The sequence below is a fragment of the Glandiceps talaboti genome, chromosome 12, assembly GCF_964340395.1.
Source record: "Glandiceps talaboti chromosome 12, keGlaTala1.1, whole genome shotgun sequence".
NCBI classification, from domain to species: Eukaryota; Metazoa; Hemichordata; class Enteropneusta; family Spengelidae; genus Glandiceps; species Glandiceps talaboti.
In genome coordinates, this window is record NC_135560.1 from 14070586 (window position 1) to 14095921 (window position 25336).

Consider the following 25336-nt stretch of genomic DNA (forward strand, 5'->3'; position numbering starts at 1 on the left):
AATTCAAAATAAATCTATTTGTCATCTGTATGGCCACTTTAAACAGTTATTTATTGAGTGCCAACAGACTTGTTTTCTACATTTTTATACAGCGTTCGTTCCATTTACATGTACGATATTCTAAACATTTCAACTGAGACTCACATTGTACATCTACTAGATTCACAACATGCCAGAGCAAACAAATATCTACCTTCCACCCTGTATCTGCACTTAGTTATTGCAATGGCTGAATATCCCACAGTATGAAAATGAATATTGAAACAAACTAATCCCCACCCCACCCCCACCCCACACACACACATAGTTACATAGTTTAGCAGTTTGTTGAATAAAATATGTAAATGATTCAAAATGGAGGACAACATAGTTTTCTGTAAATCTTTATTCAAAATTGCATGATAGCATGATATCCGTAGTGTTTTTGCATTAATTTGCATAAATATGTGAAAGAAATTGCTTAATATATCCTTCTAAAACATGAGATTTTTATGCAGACTACTTTGTGCAATATTGAAAAATGTTGTTCATTATGTATTGCAATGTATGGAAACGGAGTTTATCTTTCTATGACTGTGATCATAGCTATGACCATATAAGGAAATGAAAAAGACTCGGTTCCACTATGAGATATGTAAATTAAATCAATTGGCACACACATTGTTCCTGCAGCATTGCCATATAAGGAAATCAAATTTATCTTTCTATGAAATTAATGACCATATAAGGACATTAAAAAAGACTAAGTTCCTCTATGACATGTAAATTAAGTTCACTGGCACATTGTTCCTGCAGCATTGCCATAAAAGGAAATCCATGTAATCTTTCTATGACAATATATGACCATATAAGGACATCCAGCAACATTGCCATATAAGGAAAATGTTACTTATGGAATGCATATTTTTCTTGAAAATTCACCTCGGCTGGGAGATAGATGTGCAGACATTAACATTAATAGAAATCCTCAAAATTTCATATGTGGAAATTGTATTCTCTGCTCATGTATTGTTACCATCTATGGAAATCAAAAAGTGTCATGCTAAAGCAAGTAGGTCCCACTTGTAGTGTGCTGTTGCCAGCAGAGAAATGATTATTCTTCCATTTATCCAAGTAAAACTCTTGTTTGATTTGTGGATTCGAAGACAACTAGCATGATTCCCTGGCTAGCTCTCTCTGTCTCTCTTGACAAGTTCATGAGCCACATTCAAGTAAACCCTGAAAGATTGAAAGATACTAAACACCCTGTGTAGAGTTGTTACCTCGATGTGCTTTTCATCAGTTGGGTCACCCAACATTCACTCAAAAAAATGTTTATTTCAGATCAGAAATAACTAAAAATGCACCACTTTGTACATTAACTGTCGACAACACAATTTGATTTCAATTCAAACTGAAGATGGACCTCTCTCAAAAAAAGGGCGGATAAAAGGTTTGTCAAAGTTATGTTCTTGGCAGTTAAAGTATTTTGGAGGTGTCCATTTTCTGAAATTTTTGTAAGAGTTCTTTGAATACGTTATCATCTTCTGGAGTTCTTGTCACAGTTTCCTCATTGTCATCAGATGAATGCTCCGGATCTCCAGCATCTGTGTAGTCACAGCAACCCACATCTATTTGTGTTTCAGAGACGGGGAGCTCTATCTGGTACACGGTTTCATCATCATTATGTAAGTCAGCTGCAGCATGGTTAATTATTGTTTCTCTCACCGTTTCTGATTCATTGAGATTGTTTTGCAGTTCAGAGATTTGGTTATTTTCATACTTTTGTCTCATTTCCTCAAGTGTCGGTGGTTTGTGTCTAAGTATATACACACCCAAGACGATGAACAAGATCGTCCAGAAAGTCACCCCACAACATACTATGATGAACAACGTTGTCATGGTGATTCCATGTGTACCTGAAAACTCTGACGTCACAGAAGCTGTCGAGTTTGTCTTGATACTCTCGTTTTTGGATGTTGTTATTTCCAATTGATCTGTGATTATCATGTCTCGATTGTAAGGAGGCGTTACTTGATATTCTGAAAATAGAACGCAGAAGTAGAATTTAATGATTGTTTTTGTTACTGTTTTATCACCATTCTCAATACACCGTAGTATAACATTCAAAGTTTAGAGGCAGTACTGTTTTTATGTTCATAGTAACATTTGTTAACGACCAGCTGAGAGACTAGCGATTTAGGCCGACTGAAATGAATCTTAAAGAGAAAGTTTAAAAGTAAACCGTATCCAATGACGTCATTTCTTAAAACTTGTGGTGTAAAAAAGACCACTCGCCTTGGGATTTCCTTTCATCATTTTATTATATCATGTGTGTAACAAACTGTTATAAATCAGTTTTTTTATTTCTCTCACTCATTTATAGCTTTCATATCATGTGTAAAAGTATACGCTTTCAATTGCTATAATTATAAGCATAGTGTATGGCCTGTAGTCAATTTGCATAAACAGTGTTTTCTGCCGTCACAGCCCTGACTATGTTTAGCCTTCAATGAGTTCTAGACAATGTTTTATGGCATGTATTTTGACATTCTGGTCATTTATGATTTACTCGCTTTGCACTTCGAACATTGTTTACAAGTTTATTACATTTTGAGGCACCACATACTGGACTGATTATCAAAGCAGTGTACTTTTACATATGATATAGATTCTATAAACTATTGTGGTAAATCGTGCAAACGTTTTACTTGAGTGTTATCGGTTGTAAAAGTGGATTTTTTTTTCGTTTTTCAATAACCACGCTGTGAAAAAGCAAAAGCAGAAGGTATTCCCGCATTCCAAGTTACTCTAGAATGTTCTGTGGATATCGGTGTAAATGTTGTACTCACTTTCTTGGCAAAGTTTGTCTGTCAACAAAATGTCATCGATGCCAATGTCACTTCGAAAATTGCTGCCTCGAATACCTTCAAAAATAATCTGAAAACAAAGCAATATGATAATTATAGCCTTCTATAGATGATTTGATTGCCGAGGTTAGTGATAGGTTAAATAAACAATAATATATTTATTCTGAAGGATACAAACCGAGGTACGCGATCGTTAGTACACAAATATAACAACTATAGACATATGTACTTAGTCCAGTAAAGGTAATGAATGGGTACACAGAATATGGGTACTAAAAATGGCTATGACCGTCTATGATTAACCATGTTTGTTCTCATTCACGTCAGAATGACGTCATCAAAAAGTGACGTGCATATGGTTTCTATGGTATGTTATCTTTGTGTCAGGATTGAATGAAATATGCGGCCATTGCATGTCAGGCTATGCACAGACGGAATCAATCGTAATGCCCCCCCCCCCCCACCACACACAATAGCCTAAAAAAAATGTACACGTATTTAGAGTTACACACATGTATTTCCTTTTCACTGTGCGCTTCTATTTAACATTACCTAGATAGTCTCTGGGATCTTCATTACGTAAGTTTTATGACGATTTTGACATCTTCACAGAAGACGCTTAATCTGCATGGTTTCTTTGTTTGTTGGTTCGTTTGTTTGTTTGTTTGTTTGTGGGTTAGTTGTTTTGTTGCTGTTTTATTTTAATTAGATTCATTAGTTAAGTCACAGACAAGTAAAAAGGTCTGTGGTTAAGTATTGTTTTTATTAATTTTTGGCGTAATGCCTAGACCTTCAGTCTCAGCTCACAAGCACGAATATAATACTCCGCTGACTAAATGAAACCATTATACGAACAATTAGGGGACGTAAAATATCGTTGCCGTAAAAAATTTATGGGGTTTACGACGATTGGGACTTATTTTAGAAAATGATTGATTGGGATACTGATGGCAATGATTTTGAAGAACAATAGTCAGAGGAATAGTCAGACACGTGACCATTTTATTGCTTCTCATCGTTTTACGACACTGTCGTAAAACTTGGCAAATTTTAAGAGGTACTGTAATATGAACTTACTCTCACGTCTTCTACCTCGTCATTTAAGTCAATTTCAACTTGACCACGTGACCATCTCTCATCTTGTTCGCCAAATAAACTCCAATCCAGTCTCTCTGAGGTGTTTCTATGATTATCTGTTATTTGAACATAGACGTTGAGGGTGCCCAGGTGGTCACCGTACATGTGATAGAAAAACTTGAGGCATAATGTGTTGGAGGTCTTCCTGATCTGTGGAGTAATAAGACGGGCCATAGCACCGATTCCTTTATTTGATCCCTCGATGTACGCGTAAAAACCTGGGTAAAACAATTAAAAAAAAGTGCGCGTGTTATGTCAACATTCCCTTGCACTAATACATTACCGCAAAAGATTAGTAGAGGAAAGATGATTCGATTTGTATATCTCTACGAAATAAAGCATCTTCATAAGGGTTTTTTCCTCAGCTCTGAGGACAATCTCAACAGATGGTCAAAATCAGAGCATCTCTGGGACAAAGGGCCAAAGACGTGACGGAGTTCTCGGAGTGCACGCAATTAACATCAACTCCATAGCAGCAAGGGACCATGATTGGCACTACAATTTTGAAATATTAATTGAAAGTTCTTTTTTTAGTATTGCGTATAAATATATGTATAACATACAAAGTGTCTCGTTAGCTAATATTGACTGTCAACTGTTCGTGACCATCCTGGGGTGACCGTACCGTCCCCATATATCGTAGCGATAAAAGTCGTACCGCACGATAGGATTACAATAACAGTGCTCGAAAATAGTCCAAAACATCACTATTTAAAACATACATCACTTTATCTAATTACACATTTTATTTCTCATATGTGTATGATCTTCAGATCTTCAGGGCCACGTCGACCTTGGCCTCCTAAGATCTAGATGGGGGAGTGATTACAATAGAGCTATCGGAGGCTATTGGCAAGTTAAAGCGCATGACTCGAAAAGTTGGGGACGATTACTCACGCGGAGCCAGCAGGTGCTATGTTTGCCGGGCCTGGGTGACTCTGGGATAGCCTGTGAACTGACTGGGAAAGCCTTGACAGTTCCACAGCAACGTGATATAGAGCGTGCAACATAGCCCTGTCACGTAGTCCCAAACCTGAATGGATCTCTGCAGTGTTGCGTGTATGTCTGCATAACAGAAAAATCGATGGGAGCAATTCCCAGCTCCCCTCCCCACCCCCACCCCCCCAAAAAAATTAAAGCGTATGCGTACATCACCAATGTATATTATAATTCTACATAGTTTGGCTTGCGATGTCATGAAAGTTAGTTTTCAACTTTTAAAACGAAAGACCTTTTACAAATCCTAAAACCACATAATCTTAAGTTTTTATTTTTTATTAAATAATAGAAAACGTTGACTCTTGAGTTCTCTTTGGTATTACTGAATTGTTAACTTTTAGAACATAGAGCTAAGTAAAACCTAGTGGTCTGAGGTAAAACTAAACTTTATCGAAATTACAACAACAACAAAACAAGTCGCAAATATTATTGTGAAAATAATAGTAACTATAAATATCCAAAATGGTATTTCTTGTTGGGAAGAGCATTTTTCATCATAATTGTCAGAATTCACAAAATGTCCATCTCATTTCATATCACTTGTGCTCTCCGTGACTCTTCTCCAATGTCGCCTGTCGGCGCAATATAAACAATTATGATATCATGATCAGGATGATGCAATGTCAATTATTGAAATAACTTATAGCTAAAAGGGCCACAAGTCAGACACAAAGCTATATACAATCTAATTAGGGCGTCTGGTGAACTTTCATGTACACACGCAAGCTATGTATTTAACATGTTGGGTCAACATATCAGTTCAGCGTATGTTATATGGGTTATAACTCTTGTTATATGGGTACAGAAATAATCAGAATCTATCATTTTTGAAAAATGGTGTAGAAGCATCTAGGATATAACTTACATGGTTGAATATCTGCATACAATATTCGCGAAAGAAAAGGATCTGAAATTTATTGGCAATACATCGTACTACATTGTAGTTTAGCTAGTCTGGATGACCACACTGTGGTTGGAACCATAGTCTGGTCAAATGCCCTCAATCAGCACACATTCCTGTGCTCCCTCCTGCTCGTGTTCATATAAACATGATTATGTAGATGGGTCCCCGCGATATAGTTTAAAAGACTGTCGGTGGAGTCCTGGTTGGACATAACTATGTCCAAACTCTGGTCCAAACAGCTGTACCGAATGAATATTTAATGAGCGATAACCACAGCCCTTTATTACTACCTCAGACCACTAACGAATTTTTAGTGGTCTGAGTTACTACTGACATGCTCTGCTCGAGCTTTGCTCGCCATGTGGTTGAACCACAATTACATGTAACACCTTTCGTCAGGGTCTTGACTATACTCTGAGTGAAGGTATAAATCATAAAGATACTGTATAGGAACAAGACTGTAGTTTAGCAAGCTATAGGCAGAAACTGAAGATCGCACAAAATGAGTGTTATTGTGTGTTTTATTGACACAAAAGTTGATTATGAACTCGTCGCCTCCGTTACAAAATTTTACTGGTTATAAGAAAATGGCGGATGATCTCAGGTGTTCGGCAAGAACATCTACTCTAGCGTACTCTGGGTATTGATTTTGTGGTGTCTGTGATGTTTCATACTTTACCTGTTCCGTTAACCGTGGTGTGATCCCCCTTTGGTCCTGTGTTTTCTGTTGGCGTTTCACCTTTGCGTATCACCCAGTCGAAATCGTCTGTCGTTTCCTGTATTAGACCATGTAAGTCGTTACCTTCAAAATCACAACTGAACAATGCCACTGCCATTCCCCCTGCAGTAGAAATTGAAAGGAAAAATGTGATTTTCAACTCTTTTCTCAATCATTTCAAAAGATTACATGAATATGCATTACCAATAATGAAGTAGGAAGTTGTCTGGAAAAAAATGTGTTATGGGACTACTTTTCGGAGATGTAAGCTTATTTAGTGGATCCATTGTTTGTTTACCAGGTAAGACACAGAGGTCGTATGCTATGTGATTAAGGATTTAATATGACGTGCTAAGTGTAGCAGCTAGACCCTTGGGCTTTTCGGCAAAATTCAAAGATGACTGAAGGTCGAATAGGGCCGAAGATGACCCCGAGGGTCTGGACAAAAATGCCGGACAGAGTTTCCGTCATCCTTCGACCTTGCTGGGCAACCTACAGAAACGCAGTCCCGAAGTCTTGTACAACTGTGTTACTAGACGATGATATAAAGACAGGGGGATTGTATGACCCCAAGGGGTTTAGGAAGTACATATGACCGGTTTCGTGTTACCTGTTCGTGTTAGCGTTATCATAGCAAAATACTTCGAGCCCCGTGCGGGGTAAAGTACATGTACTATGCAGAAAATTACATATATATATATATATATATTTTATATAAATTAACACTGTCATATTTGCTATTTTTATCGTGTTTTTTTTCTTGGCTTTGTTCATAGATCTATGCTGTAATTCCAGGGTCTATGTTGTAACTGAAGACAACCTTCTTCGTTGTCGATATTCATGTATTGTCATAGTTATTTAGACGAACTGAAATTTCCTTGTGTTTCTTCTGCAAACGTAATAAATAGTATTGGCATAGCATGCATACTATAGTGTACTACTACCATGCAAAGTATTGGGTAGTTAAATTGTTTAAATACCAACAGAATAACAAAATCTGTGTAGACAGTTGCACACGCACATCATGTTTGACACATGAGATTTTCAACCGATTGGTAATGGGGGGCCTGTCTGTCCATCTGTCATCAACGACGACAGCGTAGTTAGATGATTAAAATATAGCACAACGAGAAAAACATGTACAAGTCCATCCCATGACACGTGATATTCCAAGGCTGTGATATTCACGTTTATGTACACTATTACATGTGTCTGAGGACTAATAAATCATACTTTAATAACACACCATATTATTCAGAGGAATCTGCAATTTAAGTTATTTCTGCATCAGTTTATCGTCAATCGAATCTCAATATGCTTTTATACATGTAACAGAGTCTTTATTATTGCCTTTCAGCACTCCTCGTCTCGTGATGCATATCTTTCACATTAATAACATACAGAGGTATAAATGCCACAGTAAATTAGGCTTACATGTATTAAAAAGTCAGATATTGTCCTGAGAAATCTTATTTTACACCAACCACCAACTACCAACTAGTTCATGACATAACTACTCTAAAAGATCAACGTGTGTTACTTTACAATAACCTATTCAGACAACCGTTTATTACGGTTTATGCGAAATTCTTAGACTGCTCGTCATTGCTTCGTAACAACGACTATACTTTTCAAACAATGGTCGGTGTAATAACCATGACTATAGGGAGTATTCCCAAAGTCAGACTTCTTCACGAAAACACACACATGACGCAAGTCATAGTATAGGAAAATCAATGCATTGTATGAGTGATGTGTGCAGGGCCACGCAGAACTTTATTCAACAATACAAGATTGAAATAAAACCAAATTGGCTGCCGGTGCAAAACAGTGCGAATGCATGATGGACGAAGGTAAATTTGCCGAAAAGGCACGAGAATCCACAAGACTGAAAACGTCCAAAGAACATATGATAGCCGCCCAGGAAAAAACGGAAATAAAAAACCCATGATTCTTAGGGGGGACTCCTGGAAACTGTACCCGAATGTGATGCTACATGCTAGCATCTTTTTCACAGAAAGGTGACTTGGCCGAACGAAAATAACAGCTGACCTAGAAAACGAAATACTACACAATTACGAAAAATGAAAAGTGGATACACAAATACTGGTGGCAATAATAGACGGAAGAATACTAGCACACTTTCACTTAAATACCACTAGGTTGCGCAGAACACCTGTGCAAAGCTTGCCTCCTATTGGCCAGTAGTTACGTCACGCCAAGACAATAATTTCCTGCTTTACTTCGAACCGCGGAAAATTTAATGTCTCAGTGTTGTTTCGTGTGATGAACTAATACACCTTCAAGTCAGGTTAACTCTATTTTTCTTCGTTCAGTCAAGGAAAATACAAGTGATCGAAGGGCCGTTGTCCTGGACGAGTAGTGAGAACTTGAAACCCTCAGGTCACGACTGTTATCTCGGTTGAGATAAACACTTGGATGGAAGAGCAGTAATATGATACTTGCATCAAGTACAATGCATGGAGAAATAATGGCTTCTTTGAACGTTGTGGCTCATATTTCGAGCACCGCAGAACCAATGACGTAGAATGGTCAGGGTATAATTCTCATATTTTTTGTTTGAACGGGTTCAACATGACATGCGTGTGGTATAATATTGTAACTACATACATTATAATATATGACCACTTCACTCATCACATATCATATCATTTCAATATCAACATACAAATACTAATATCGCAGTGGTCGAAAAAATTAAACTTGAGAATCGATCTCCACAGTGATGAAAGAGAGTATGGTCTCCGGTGACAATGATAATGTTCGTGGGCTTAGATTTATAGTTTTAGCGTTTTTGGAAATGTATGGTGAATAACCACAGTCTTGGGTTTGTTTTAAAGGAAATGTGATGCAACTACTTTAAGTACTTTATCAACTTTAAAGAAGGATGTGGGACCTGAAAGTCGAAACCCTCAAATGTTGCCCGAGTAGAAATTCGTATCATGCTTTATACATTTGTAGTCGAAAATTGTCGGAATGTAAACGCTTGACGAAGCCCGGGACAAGATCCAACGACTATCAGAGTCGCAGCCCGAAGAAGAGAGAGAGCAAGTCGATTGTGCTGCCCCCCCCCCCCCCCCCCCCCCCCGTCGTTAGTTTACACTGTGATATACTTCTTTGCCAGCAATCACTTTATGGAAACGACTGGTGGTCTAAAACATAATCCATACATCAGTATCATATTACATATTATACGCATATGCCCAGTAGGGAAGTATTTTCTCGGTCTTGAAATAGGGAGAAGTTCGACAGTATCTGTACTATTCTAAGAACCACGGTCTACGTGGAGTAATCTGTGACGTTATTAAGAAAATGAACTTGTTCGTTAAAATAGAGATTGTGACGTCACGCGTTTACACTTTCTCAAAGAAACCCCATGTCGGCAAAGTAATTGAATACACGTACATAATACAGGAATTACTGATATGACACAGTCTACATGCGTATTATAACATGTACATATACATCCTTTCTACTACATTGTACCTTAAAGTTAGTAATTACGTCACTTCATTGGCGCTCATACAGGTCATCGTATAAGGTGCAATGGTATGGGAAACTTTAAAGTAGTTATATCAATTTCTAAGAAACTCGCATGATTATGTGACGAATTAGGGAAATCATATAAATATATTACTGAATTCTTAAAATTAAGTGGACTGTTTATGTGCAAATATTATAGATTTTTATTGACATCTCAAATACAATAATAGCCATGTAAATTCGTAAGGTCCAGAATCAACTATGCAAATGTGAAAGAGTAGAAAGGAAATGGAATACCCCATAGTTTGTTTGTGGAGTGTTCGTTGTGTGATTTGAGTGTGTGTGTGTGTGTGTGAGAGAGAGAGAGAGAGAGAGAGAGAGAGAGAGAGAGAGAGAGAGAGAGAGAGAGAGAGAGAGAGAGAGAGAGAGAGAGAGAGAGAGAGAGAGAAGAGAGAGAGAGAAGAGAGAGAGAGGGGGGCGGACGTACTGACTGACTACAGTCAATCAAACGGACGATACGGACAGGCAGACCTCGAGATAGGGAGACAGAAACAGAGGGAAAAAGAGGGAGATAATTTTGCAGCATGCATTGCACTGCCCGAAACATGATTAATCATCACTTGCTATTTGCAGAACTCAAACCTGGTATTCTGACACAATGACATAAAAATAAAGTTAAAAATAAAGTTAGTTTAAGTATGCTAGAAGGGCTACGAATTCCTATTGTAATAGTTTATGCCATTAATTGTGCTAACAACCCAGACAATTTTTATGCTATCGAAGGCATGCATTGACATTAATATTATATTACATCAGTTAAATCCCTATTTCATGTAAATATTTTTCGTAAACCACCCACGTAAAAAAACAGCTTACACTATGGCTGTGTCGCTTTAAAGTAATGTAACTGCTGGAAGCGTACTTGAATACTCTAAACAATTATGTATGAATTTCAAAAAGTAAGGCTTCTTAGTCAAGGATAGTCTTGCTGCTAGACGTTCGGGTTTTCTTCCGATACGATAAGCGAACGAAGTTCGCAGTGAGGGCTTGCCAACCTCGATAGACGAATTTTTTGACGTAGTTTGTTGACGGTGGATCGAGGTCGCATGTTTTTAATTTTAATTTTAATTTTAATTTTTTTTTTGCTCTTAGACTATTTTTGATATGTTCTTACCTCGATCTCTTTTTTATCAGTATTGACTGCATTTTAATTCCCTTTGTTTCATGAACATTAATTATGTGTTTTTTGTTTTTGTTTTACTTTGTTGTGTACAATGCACTGAGACGTATGTGTAGTGCGTTCTTTAAGAATTAAATAATAATAATAATAATAATAATATATCCATATTCCATATTCGTTGCTTCAGCAGATATCTGTGCCCTTGCTTGCGAGAATGGGAATGAACTTCTACTCAGTTCATCTAATGGATTGGTCTATGTCTGCAAGCAGGACTAATGTATAAGGTTATCTATGTCGATGCAAAAGGAAGTGAAAGCTATTAAAAAAATCAAAGGAATGGGGTAAAATAATGACCTAATTTTAATTCAGTTAGTATGGTGATCATTTGTGACGGAATTACCACTATATCTACGAATCTGTCGTCAGTTAAACGCATATGTCATATACGGTATGCGACAAATTCACACAATGGATCTGGCCAAGTGCTTTCTGATATATCATGTTCTGATAGTCTACATTGAATCGGTAGACTATTTATAATCAAGATATCAAATTGTGGTGAAAATGAATTAGCTGACTGGTTGTCTCACAGAAAAAAACAATGGCATGGTATTGATGCTGTCCCGACGGGGCGATAATGCAAATCACTGTACACCTATTGCCTAGTCACAATAGTTGGACTAGAGCATTTATTTGTTCAACAAAGGTCTGTAATGTTCTGAGCACTTTCATTAGCTGAAGAAATAGCCGGTAGCTAACAGTAACGAGGTAGATTGTTTATAGCCGCGGTTGCCTCAGCAGTGTTGTCACGTTACAGTGAATATATACAGGGTACTGGTACTGGTGTTGACAGCTGATATTGCCCTGTTATGACCAGGTAATACTAGTAGTTTTGTCATGGAACATGGTGAAATAAGTTGAAGAAGCCATTTTGCATTTTGTCTGGCTGCCAACATGGTCTCTAAGCCCTAAGTGAGTGGAGGTGTAAATCGTTACGATATCGTATAGCTAGGGACTGGACTATTTTGCACTAAGAGTGTGATGCCAACACCACTATTTTATACAACTCGTGGTATATCGTGGTTTGATTCGAAATACAACCGTTGAAGCAGGAAAATATTCCCATGTCTACCACCAACTTTCAAATCTTTTGGTCCCAAATGATAGCAGATACACTTCCAATGCTACTTAGTATACCTAATGGCGATCTTGGTTCTTTTGACATCTTGGTATGAAACATCTCGAATTTCCGAGGTTGTTTTAATAAATACTTTGTCGGGTTTTCAAGGAGAAATCGCAAGACCGTTGACATACATCACTCTTGGCCAGGTTATCTGTACAGAGTTTATAACGCGAGATTACAACCGCTTGCATGATTGTAAATCAATAAAAACTATCATGGTAATATATAAAGTTACAACATGTGACTTGTTCAAGGCCAATCATCGAGCAGTTTGAGATTGCGAAATAACAACGCAGGTGATGTGACGGTGACTGTGGAAATGAATCGAGTCGATATGTAGCTGAAGGAATGACGAGGGAAATGAATGAATAAATGAATGAATGAATATATGAATGAATGAATGAATGAATGAATGAATGAATGAATGAATGGTGAATGAATGAATGAATGAATGAATGAATGAATGAATGAATGAATGAATGAATGAATGAATGAATAGTGAATGAATGAATGAATGAATGAGTTGGTGGAGGGTCTATGGTTGAAGTGAGTGAACGAACGAACGATATAAAGATGGAACGAACAATATAACAATAGATAGAATGATAGATATAACGATATATATATATATATATATATATATATATATATATATATATATATATATATGGATGGATGGATGGATGGATGGATGGGTGGGTGGGTGGGCGGGTGGGTGGGTGGATGGTTGGATAGATAGATAGATAGATAGATAGATAGATAGATAGATAGATAGATAGATAGATAGATAGATAGATAGATAGATAGATAGATAGATAGATAGATAGATAGATAGATAGATAGATAGATAAGACAACGTCTATGGTTAGTCGCATATCTATGATGAAAGATAAATGAGACATCTCGCACACAAACAATGGATTATAAACAGATACCAACGGAAGTGGAACAGGGGGAAATGTGTTTGGGTCATCGTGGGGGTATAATTGTCGAAAGAATGGCTATGATGTACAAACTTTATGATGATAGAGTTTCGAGTAGAGCCGCCATTAAACATCTAAATGTGATTTAGTAGTCGGGACATATAATACACCAGGGACTGAAGTATCACATTGTAAATTTAGGTCACTCAGGCTAGACATACATTATTGTTATTCTTATATTGCATAAATCATCGTCAATCATAATTAACTAACTTTCAACCATCTGTCCGTTTGTTTGTTTGTTTGTTTGTTTGCTTGTGTGTTTGTTTGTTTGTTTGTGTTTCTTTTTCCAAGGTTGACAAGTGATATATCAACGTCACGATGACATCTGGAAAAGTTCACAAAATCAATTCCACATTCCTTGTTTAATGTGATTATCTTGAACTAGCAACTTCACGTACACAACTGGTAAAACAATACCCAGCATACGTTTGCGTATTAAAAGGGGGTTTATGCCTTGGCCAAGGACAAGTATACTGTTTAAACATGGTAATCTATTTTGATGTCTGATGCGGCAGTGTGAAATGTCGCTCTCTCGTCTCCTCTGCACGTGATCCAATTCTATGTCATAGCATTTAGGAGCAATTGAATACCGACTGAAATGTAAATGTGTATAACCAACCGGAGACATTGGCCCTTATGCTTTAAAATCTCATTCTTTGGCGCCTTGGCAGGTTGTTGACAAAGTAAAATGCCCCTGCACTGTACATTTGTATGTTGATGAATGGGGTTCCTGAACGTTTACTTGTTGGACGAAGTGATGCGGAACACACGGGGAGACGTTGATTACAACACCTGTCACCCCCTTTTCTTTCAGTGCTTCATGGCCCGGTTAGTTCACAGAAGATGGGGATAAACGTTTGCTTTACCAGATTATCCCCAAGTCCGTTTCCGACGATTCTTCAATACGTCCACGTTCCCATGATCACAGACGAACTTCATAACTCCAGAGTACCACCACTTGTACAACCCTGTACCAGGGTGGGCTACTACGAATAAATCCTCAATTATTCCAAGCCACTGCAATATGTTTAAGTTCCATTGTTACCATAGAACCGAAAGAATGGACATTCCAACATAACATTCGGATGACTGAACTGCCACAAGGCATAATATTAACACCGCACAGCAGCGTGTGTACTGCATGTCAAAATACTATGCAATAACTCGTCCATAACAATAGGTCGAGTCACTCAGAATATCCAAAAATGTCATACACCATCTATTCTGTAACAGCCAAAACACTCAACTGAATTCAATTGGAGACTGGCAAAGTATGCATTTATTGAATGCACGAAGCGTATGATTGCTAAATGCGTGAATACAAGTATGGCTTTATTTCAGGTTCCCCCCCCCCCCAACTGGTTCGGGATTACGGTAAGCTGAGGTACGTGCAGTCTTCATACATCCTGTTGGTAAATGTGTTGAGTACCGTCCGACAGCATGTTGGCAACTTTCCCTGATTGAGTTATAAGCTTTACCTTAAAGTTACTGACAAACAGTCTAGGGTTATACCAACATTCGACTTCCTTTCAATGCACAACACATATCTTACTCAGACTTAGTGATCAAGGCATTCAGATCCCGTCTTTACAATTTCCTCGACTGACTACTTCTTACAACGAAGTTGCCTCATCCACCTTTCAAAGGATGTGAATTTGGTTGAAAAAAAAATCTCAAACATTTATTGTCTGGTAGAAGGAGTATGGTACACTTCACATCAAATGAAATGTCCATCAATTAATGTTTGATTGTTGTCGTGCTACGTCTTCATTATTGTGTGGCGAGCTAAAGGCGTGAATGACTCAAGTCCCGAAGAAGAAAGGCCTATTCAATATCTAACTGTATGGAGGACCGTAATTGGCCTATATCGACTTCAGCACTGGCTTTGTGGTTCTCGATGAGCTCTCACTGAACCACGGTGATTTTGGTATAAACTATGGTATTCGAGAAGCCCGAATATACATAAACATTGCCATCGAAAGATAATAAATGCTGTTTTACAAGAGATATGTAAATAATCAGAGATGTCAACTTTGGAGTGTTAGCTGCTGGCATGTTAGTAGAGGGATACATCGCCTTCGCAATGCTCCTCTGTCCGACCTAGAAAGTACCCAACAACGCTGTTATGTAGTAGGATGGTTTGAACCGTCTACCTTTTTATCAATCGATGCGTTGAAGTATCAGTTTACAGTCTTTTTTTTTTTTTTTTTTTATAAATATTCATTTTTTGAAACAGCAACGTTATTTACTTCTCACTCTCATTACTGTTTGAAGTGTTATCACAACAAATTACCCCACGGGTGGTACATACACAATATACGGAATGCGGATTTAAAACATTGTTTTCATGATTCACAAATGAGAACGTGTGTGTGTTTTGGTACGTGGTACATTGTGGTGAAATAACACTCCCTTTTTTCTGTGTAACTGAATTCAATAGCATTTACACAAACTGATACAACAATTGACACTCGTCGTCAACTAACAAAAGTAATTAGTAATTTTACTTACCGTTAATGAAGTAGAAAAAGATGATTAGAGAGAGCCATTTGTGTCTGTATAGTGCCATGTCGCTTCGTACAGATCGTCTCCTCAGCACTCGAGTGTTCATATCCACTGTGACAACTTGGCTACGTCCACTGTTTTGTACACTCTCTGTCTCTCGTTTCATATCAGATTCTGACAAATCTTGGAATGAATCACTCCAAAACTTTATAGATCGTTTAGTGCGTCAGACCATACCCTGTGACGACGGTCCCACCACCCCACTGCATTACAACTCTATTAAAGTTGGATGTCAAAGCTTGGCCGACCTTACCCCTGTAAAGACGTAAATATTCAACTGTCATGACCGGACAAAACCATTAGGTCGGAGAGGGGAGTCACTATAAAATTTGATGTTCTCTTGCTGATGACGAATCGGAAAGGGATTTCCTGGAAGTTTTTCCAAGTATGGAAGATCCATCGACGTGGTCAAGTAGATTTACATATGCGCTATTACGTAAATATTGAAGGTGCAACATCTGTATTGCTCATCCGGGTGGCTCTAGCTCCGAAGTGACAATCCTTGTTCAACCCTGGAGTTCAATCTGCGCCAAACATTTTCGTGGTTAATTGTCGCTAATTTTGTGGCCGAGTGTCTAGTCTTGAAATCCATATTTTAAATTGTTTGGGTTTTAAGTTTAAGCTTAAATTTTCCTGTAATTTAAACTTTATACGTAAATATCATAATACGATGTCCAGCAAGTCCTCTTAAAAATCGTTTCACGTTTCGATAGGCGTGGTCGGTGTTAATGAAATCTCTCACCTGTTGAGGTATTCACATTTTTTAAAGGAGTTCTTTATTCTCACTTTTTCAATGGTTAACCACTCACCCATCTAAACCAAAGAAGTGTGTCTTGTAAGTTGTATACCGCCAACACTCTAAGCTTGCTTTGCTGTCAGTGAGTTGCCTTTATTAAAACACCACACACATTGTACACCGAATGAAATTCGATCACACTGCGGCCACTATTCTATTTGACCCCTCTGTACATACAGTTAGGAACACGTCGAACGTGGCAACACTTCCGCTGTGCTTCAGGAGTACTTTGCTAATGATGTCGATCTCAGCCTTCAAGCGGGCCTTCAAGGCATTGCCTTCACCTAAACAACCTTTCAACTTTGACCCATAAGTTGATGGGGTCAATCAGCTGACAGGATCTGTTACTCGACTAGCTATAGCTAAGCTTGATCATAGATGGGAGATCAAGCGTGCCTCAACTACTTTTGTCACTGCATGTTTTGAGTGTTTTGACTTCACACTTCACAATGTAAGTCTACCAACTTAGTATCATTTCAGTCTCAGAACAAAACAAGATGTCTTGTCATGGCGGTCCCCTGAAACACACGGTCGTCCCCACAGGTACACGAATCAATCTGTATGATTATTTTTTACATGTAATGTATGGTAAATAAGTCTTATTGTGGTCGTCCCTTTATCACTCTATGATAGAGGGAGTGTGGTCTAGTGCAAGCATATGTATAATGCACAGACGTTTTACAGGTGGGAACGACATATAGTTATCAAAGCTTGCCTACATTTAGTCCTACTTGCAGACGGTGATTTTTACACGTTCCTTTTCCTTCTCTGTCTGCAAGCAGGACTAACCTACATTATACAAGTAATCTGGTAATATGTATTTGTCAGTGTGTTGGGACACGGTTGGTGGAGGGTCTATGGGACACTATACATACAATGTTTATACATGCATACAATGACAAGTTCCAGGGCAAATACAGTCCTATGATTAGCTTAGATATTTGTAGCATTATTAAAGATTCTGAGGTTTTTTATTGTTTCTTGATTTGCACTGAAAAGTAATAATACAATTATTGCAACTATTATCCTATAATATTATAAAGAATGTCCGTCTCGAAATGATAGAGGGAATATTTAATGTTTCAGGGATCATCATAATAATATTTTGAAAGTTGCATTTCCCGTTGGTTAAAACTCCCGGTAGAAGTAGAAAAAAAAACCTGTAATCTCTATGTACACACGATAGTGGTCTGGGGTATTTATTAGATAATACATGTGTAGTGCGTTCGATGAACTTAGCCTATAGTTTCTCACCGAACATCGCATAAAACAGGCTGTAAAAATCATATGGATGTTTCGGATGAATGTTTCCTGAATGTGTCCGTGACCTGTATCCATCGTCGAGAAATGTATCAAGTTTTATGTGTTGTATCTCATTATGCGGAAAGGGGTCTATGCCCAGGGTCCTATCACATTATAGGGGTCATTTTACTCGTATGATTTTTGAACCAATGTCATTACGTTTAATGTCCCCACTCCCTCTGGATGATAATAACACGTGATAAAGCTAAAGGAAGTGTGGTAATGCAACATTGTATAGCAGGTTTGTCAATGTCTACAGCAGGTTTGATTGTAATTTCATTTACATGTGTAAAGAGCGATAGAAGTTGGGCAACACATCAATTGGTTATTAAATCCGTAGCCCCCCGTTATCGTTCATGTAATAATATCTTGCATGCAATCATTCATTGTATTATTAGAAATAAACCATTCATCAGAAATCGACAGCTCTCGCGACATCTCAGTAGTACACAACATGGCGAGTGAAAACGAAACAAAAGCGGAAGTGGACGATGATGACAATAATTACGGAGACCAACTTGACGATGCAAAAGTTGAAACTATAAAACAACTGATAGAACAGATGTATGATTTGGAAGTTCTCAGTGTCACCAAACTCAACAGTTTTAGTGATGAGATCTTCCTAGTTTCTAGTGCATCAGGAGATGAAAAATATGTTTTAAAGCTTCTCAAGGAACCCGGGCTTTGCGATGAGTACGTAACAGGTGTAGTCGAAATGATGCGACATCTACGTTACCATGGTATCAATTGCCCCCGTCCCGTCCAACTTTCCAACGACAGATGGTTTGCAAGAGTAGACCGCGAAGGTAAGATGAGACGGTGGTATAACTGTGTTGGGGCTATGTTTTATCTGTCACCTCATGAGATACTATTACCCCGTTTCCGAGATGAGCAACCATGAAATAGAGATAAAAAACGAGTTAGGATACGCATAACTTTTTAAACTCGTTTTGTTTATGTTAAATTTACAGGGGTATCTATCCCGAATGGTAATAGACACGAACTCTTTGTATTATCTGTCATCAGTTGGACCTATGAATCAATGCATTTGACAGCTGAAATCGAAATGCAAAAAAGATAACACATGCTGTTTATCAAGTAACATAGAGCTGTTCGACTCAGCTGATTACAGTTAATTATTTCAGCTCATCTTAAACTCCAAAATGTAGTACGTATAACTATGACACTGAGACCTACGTGTAACATAACTTTTAACATTCCATACACTAGAGAACTGGAGAAATGTGATTTTACTTGCAATGTTTACATTCGGTGCTAGATTTAAATTAGTGTCTTGAAATGTACATCATGAAAAACTAATCATTTGGTTGGAATTATTATTACTGTAATCGACCGCTTACATACCCCGTCATGTCATAGATATGAGATGAGAAGCTTGTAAGAACTCTTCCATGCAAATTTTCATATCTTGTCTATTTCAGGTCACAGTGGGGTCCTTTTCCTACAGACTTATCTACCTGGTATGTTACTTTATGACATTGACCCCCACACATGACATGCACTACGCTGCTGGCTGCTATCTAGGAAACGTAGACACGGTGTTACAGGTGAGAAGACCCTCCAACCTTGTCTTTGACGGTTTATGGACGACTGAACGCACGATTGTACCGTATTCAGTTTTAATTGTAACAATGACCACATATAGGTGTACTCTAGATGTTATTCGTGGCATCGAATAATCTCTTCTCCACGTCTAGCTCATTGAGAAATCGTGAACCAAAAGTTGTTCATGTAAATGAGTAAACCCCAACGGTTAGAATGGTGTAAACAACGTTTAAGTAGCGTCCTGGTTAGTGGACTGAGCACAAAATTTAATGTACTAACTTATCATTGGCCGGAATTGTGTTATTTAAGCATAGACCCTACACGAAACAAAGACATGAATTTAATGACCCATGCCTTCAGTTGAATGTGAAATTTCGTCTCTGGACCTCATTGAGCTAGACGTGAAGAGAGATCTTGAGATTCGATGCTAAAGATAGCATCTAGACTATATACGTTGGGCATACAGAAGACTATGTATGTTCTAAGAATCAAACAGGTTATGAAGAACGTGTAGTGAGAAAGTTGGTCTAAAGAGACTGACGATGTGTGTGTACATGTCTACATGACGTATTTGAACCAGTGAAGGTTGAGTTAGTTTTTGAATGTTTGGGGATGAATTGATCCAGAACAACATATTTGTTGTGATTTTCAGTTGGTCCAGTACGCGTGAGTGCGTGCATCTGTGTGCACATACATGAAAGTTTCTCTTTTCCAGAGTTTTTGTCATGATGGTTTGATAAACGATACGCCGGGTGGTGCTTGGTCCATGAAGCATGTTTCGTCGTTACGACTATACTACGATGCTATCAAAGACCAAGAACGGAAAGACCTGATTGAATTCTACATCCAAGAATTTGAGAAGGAAGTTCTTCCTAAGATTGACCAGTTAAAAGGAGGTATAATCTTACAACCGTTTTCGATAAACTGTGACCACAAGCCATATTCCCATCAGGAGAACGGTTTACTATTTCCTATATAAACTTGGGTTTACTTCAATTACGTTGTGGTTCAAAACATACGATAAACATGGTTTTTATTTTCTTCAAACGGTAGGCAGGGGCTTGACATTTCTTCGACAAGACACGAAGTCGACAGACAGCAGTATATAATAGATTGTAATACATATCTTTTAGAAATACTGAGTTTAGCTTATTTTCGGACTACTCAAAAATGAAAAGTTTGTATACAGTGCTACCCGTGTACATTACATGTAAGATGTCGATTTCATGACCTGAAACGTTTCAGTTGGATGTAATGTACAGAAATTTTAAGTGATGTCAGCAGGGACTCTTGTGTGAGGAAAATGTACATGTATACAGGGGTCTTTATGTAGACGTATTCATATCGAGCCTATCATAAGTTTTGATCCTACAATCCAACAGATTTTACCAACGGTTTTATTTTTTTTTCTGACGATAGGCATTATACACGGAGATTTCCATGATGAAAATATCATTACCACGCCGTTGGAAACTGTTACTAGCATGCTTGGGGACTTGGACAAGCGGCCAATTTTTGGTACAGAAAGACAATACCAAATTTCTGGACTTATAGACTTTGGCGATGTCCAGAGCTCGTACTATGCGTTTGGAGTCGCCATATCTATAGCTAATTTCATGATGGAAAGTGAAGATCCGTTTCCTGTTGGTGGTAATTTTCTCGCAGGTTACCAGTCCAACTTTACGCTTTCTGAACTGGAGAGGGCGATATTACCTACGTGCGTTTCAGCTCGTTTGTGCCAGGAAATGGTATTGGCACGGCACCAGCTAACAATTAATTCCAGTGATAGACGTCTTGTGGGATATGAACGAAAAGCTTGGACTTTGTTAGATAAAATGCGACACATGAGAATGCATGAAATAAGCGCGAAATGGAATGATATTATAGCATCGTACAAGACAGAAGTCGGAAATGGTTGATTTCATTGCTAAATGTGACTTTTTTTGGAAATGAAAAAAAAATTAATAAAAACGTATCTCCATATACATTCGTCCCAATTAAATATGTGAATCGAATTTGTGAAAAAAAACTTTTTCGCTTCTTTTGTATTCTTCAAGTTACATATGTGAGTTTTAAAACCAATGACCATATTCTAAGAATGTCACGATTTCATGGAAGTAACTGTAAATTATGACCTTCACAGAGTGTATGCTTACAGAACACAATGACCCCCCCCCCCATCCACAATTTTCAAAACAGCATGACCCCCCCCCCCCCTGCCAATTTCAAAAACAGGGTGACCCCCCACACACACTCACACACAAATCCACCCCCCACCCCCCGCTCAGGCCGAAGAAACTGACCGATCCCTTATTCAAACACAAACTTCAACATTCAATTTGGTAGAAAGTGTTTGGTATATTTTAATGAACCTGTTAGCGAATCAACACATACCAGCAATGTCAAATTGCATAATACTTTAACATTTTTAAACATGAGTTGATAGTTGAAATTAGATATAAAATGTAATTTTGTGTATTAAAGGTGAAGCAGATCGGAGTTGACGGTGAATAAGTGTTTAAATTAGTTCCGGAAGATACCGCCATGTCGGTACTAATAATTACATGTACATTTCATTCTCATTACACCATACTGACAGTGCAGGGGAAATTCCCGTATAACCATAGACGGTGGAGACGTGTCTCTGTACAAGGTGCAACCGTAACCATAACAGTCATGGCAGACTAAGTGGTATTTCACTGATCAAACGTTCCGCCATAGTCTGCCAACGTGTTTATAGACGTGTATATTATATACTGGGTTATCTTCGACAATATGTCAGTATTATGGACACGTTTATTCTGATATCGTGGCATTCCATCACCTTGACGGCCATAATCAAATATTGTGACCAACAGACCAATTCTCTCAAATTCTGTAGATCGCGTTTAAAGCACACAGTGTCACTTCTCAATTCTTTGCCTAAAGAGGCTGTTCCTACATGTACTCGGCGGGGCATACCGTCCGTTCCTAAACGTAGTACATGTGTACAAGCGTTCAGAATTGTGAGAGAAGACACCTGCACTCTTTTTGTGAGCACTAACCACTAAGTACTTGTCTATTGTTACTTATCTCTAGTATCCTAAGAACGGTGCAAAACGGCGCACAATATTTTACAAGTTAAAATAAGATGTGCTCCTTCAAAAACATGTTGGTAAGTCACACTTTGCAAGAACTATCTCGCCGGCCTTGCATGTGTGTGTGTGTGTGTGTGTGTGTGTGTGTGTGTGTGTGTGTGTGTGTGTGTGTGTGTTGAGCACTGTTTACTCCAGTATATATATAGTGCGTATATATATATGTATATATATATATATATATATATATATATATATATATATATATATATATATATATATATATATATATATATATATATATAACAGCTGAGCCTGATGAAGGTGTGCAAGTCACATTGAAACGTTGCTCATCGCTTCACATCTTGGGATTGGAAGTAAGGCCGACTTTTGAACTGTTTCATCTCTTTTGGTATATATACATATATATATATATATATATATATATATATATATATATATATATATATATACATATACATATACATATACATATACATATACATATACATATACATATATATATATATATATATATATATATATATATATATATATATATATATATATATATATATATATATACCTCTACATTTTACCGAAGATATATTTTTTACTAAATAGAGTTTGGTAAATGACAAATGAACGTTTAAAACATTCCATAAAACTTTCACGTTTACAAATACAAATAAAATTAGTTTACGATCTTGATGTGGGAGCCACTCGACTCGTCCAAGTGAGATAATTGAATAACAGCCAGGTCCCATCCAACACTTGGCTGCGTGTCAGGATATGTCGGATCACGTCCCAAGCAAGATAGTAGTACATCGTATAGTATACCTTTATGGTTGTACTGAATTCAAAAGTTTGGCACCATCTTTGAAAGGAAATGACGCATGTGAGGTTATTTTTTGAAAAAAGGTTTCGACATTTACGATCATCTCCTTAGAAAATTACGAGCCAGAGTTGTGTAAGTTTAGTGAAAATCAATAGGTTGAGTTGTGTTTCCCTGGATTCGTGGTTCCAGGGCAGACCTTGAAAATAAACAATATCTTTAGTCTGTTTGACAGAGTCACAAATATTGCAACCTTCTAGATATATATGCACTCGTTGATACGAAAGTCAAATTTGTTTGCAGTCGCAGCTGTCTCTCATCTTACTGTACTACCCCCTCTCTTGTTGCTCGTACATCCTCGTAACATGTTCGAATCAAAAGGGATATGAAGCTCCGATCATGTCTTCCAGCATCCGCCATAATCTTAGTCTTGTCTGTACTTTGTAGGAAATTTCTGCAGACCGACTCTCTATTTTGCGAACATAATATTTACCCGAAGCTTTGGCAAACATCGCTTGAGTTGCCATTAGGAAGACACTGTCAGCCTCTTCAACAGGCATTCCGCAAAACGACCAGCCAGCCTGTAAAAGATTGGTATCGACCATTCCTGGATCAAGGGTGTTTACCGTTACGTTGACGGGTTGAAGTCTCTCTGCTAACTCGTATGTCATCATAATTGCACATAGTTTTGACAGCTCGTACGCTGTAATTCCGTCGTACGACTTCTCCAGTTGTAAATCTTCGAAGTCGATGTAGTCTGAATGTTGCATAGACCCAACAATGATGATACGACCATCTGCATTCTTGGGTATCAAGTCCAATAAAAGATAGGTAAACAGAAATGGTGCTAACACGTTGACAGCGAAAGTCATCTCGTATCCATCCACTGATTCATGTCTCTTCTCCTCGAACACTCCTGCGTTGTTGATCAATACATCAATGTGGTCGAACCTTTCGTGGATAGCTTTGGACAGTTCACGAATTTGTTGCAAAGACGACAGATCTGCCAAGAACAAGTGGATGTTTGAGTTGCCTGTTGTCGATCTCATTTTGTTCACAACCATTTCACCTTTGATTTGATTCCGACCATGTACAAGAACGGTCGCACCTTGTTCCGCAAGTCGAGAAGCCGTCTCCTTTCCGATACCGTCAGTTGATCCCGTAACAAGATATATTCGTCCTGTGAGCGCCATGATTGAGGCATCTACGAAAACACTGCGTTGTCGTTAAACTGTACGACTACAATGGTCGGATCGTTCACCAATGACATGGTAATATATTTACAAATGGTAACTCAGTGAAAACACTCAATAGTCACTTTACTTTGGAATAATGCCAACAGAGCATCTAATCGATACGCTGCTCTCTTTGGTACCCCACGGCTATGTGTGCATGTATCACTTTTAATGACCGGTTGTTCTGTTCGACGGACTAAGTATTCATGACAAAAGTAGTTCTTTTTAGTCTAATATCTTTTGATGGAGTTACAGCCAATGACTCCTACAGTGGGTAGTGTACTCAGTAACCCGACCTAAATTCACAGGTAGTTGTATTCCATTTGACATATGTCCAACAATGTTCAGTTTGACCCTAACATCGTGAGGTCGCACCTAAAGGTACGAAGTTTCAGAGGTTTAGCCGGGTGTCCCGGCTACCGTGCTTTAGTTCAAATAACGGTCAATCGTCCCTTGAGATAGGCTTAGCAGAGACTAGCTGACATACATTTTCCGTAGAAACC

General features: G+C 38.1%; 3 protein-coding genes across 3 annotated transcripts; 1 reads left to right on the forward strand and 2 right to left on the reverse strand.

Moving 5' to 3' along the window:
- Positions 1–379: 379 nt before the first annotated feature.
- On the reverse strand, positions 380–16247 carry LOC144443322 (uncharacterized). Its single transcript, XM_078132773.1, has 5 exons — positions 15972–16247; positions 6569–6730; positions 3927–4204; positions 2832–2919; positions 380–2021 (listed from the first exon to the last, which is right to left on the reverse strand). The coding sequence occupies exons 1-5, from the start codon at positions 16129–16131 to the stop codon at positions 1459–1461; spliced, it is 1251 nt and encodes a 416-aa protein (XP_077988899.1). The 5' UTR covers positions 16132–16247; the 3' UTR covers positions 380–1458.
- Positions 16248–17165: 918 nt separating this feature from the next.
- On the forward strand, positions 17166–21608 carry LOC144442973 (hydroxylysine kinase-like). The gene is made up of 5 exons (XM_078132347.1): positions 17166–17272; positions 18522–18929; positions 19566–19691; positions 20405–20585; positions 21109–21608. Exons 3-5 carry the CDS (start codon positions 19617–19619, stop codon positions 21606–21608), a joined length of 756 nt encoding a protein of 251 aa, XP_077988473.1. The 5' UTR covers positions 17166–17272; positions 18522–18929; positions 19566–19616.
- A 2364-nt stretch (positions 21609–23972) lies between these two features.
- Positions 23973–24791, reverse strand: LOC144442974 (retinol dehydrogenase 14-like). The gene has a single exon (XM_078132348.1). The coding sequence runs from the start codon at positions 24789–24791 to the stop codon at positions 23973–23975; it is 819 nt and encodes a 272-aa protein (XP_077988474.1).
- Between the last annotated feature and the right edge of the window lie 545 nt (positions 24792–25336).

Excerpts from the sequence above, each read along its gene's own strand:
- LOC144443322 (XM_078132773.1), bottom strand. The coding sequence starts at position 16,131 with ATGAAACGAGAGACAGAGAGTGTACAAAACAGTGGACGTAGCCAAGTT. Across the intron at positions 4,205-6,568 it reads CACCACGGTTAACGGAACAG|GTTTTTACGCGTACATCGAG; the intron begins GTAAAGTATGAA and ends TGTTTTACCCAG. Across the intron at positions 2,022-2,831 it reads AGACAAACTTTGCCAAGAAA|AATATCAAGTAACGCCTCCT; the intron begins GTGAGTACAACA and ends TTCTATTTTCAG.
- LOC144442973 (XM_078132347.1), top strand. The coding sequence starts at position 19,617 with ATGACATTGACCCCCACACATGACATGCACTACGCTGCTGGCTGCTAT. Across the intron at positions 19,692-20,404 it reads ACGTAGACACGGTGTTACAG|AGTTTTTGTCATGATGGTTT; the intron begins GTGAGAAGACCC and ends TCTCTTTTCCAG. Across the intron at positions 20,586-21,108 it reads GATTGACCAGTTAAAAGGAG|GCATTATACACGGAGATTTC; the intron begins GTATAATCTTAC and ends TTCTGACGATAG.
- LOC144442974 (XM_078132348.1), bottom strand. The coding sequence starts at position 24,791 with ATGGCGCTCACAGGACGAATATATCTTGTTACGGGATCAACTGACGGT.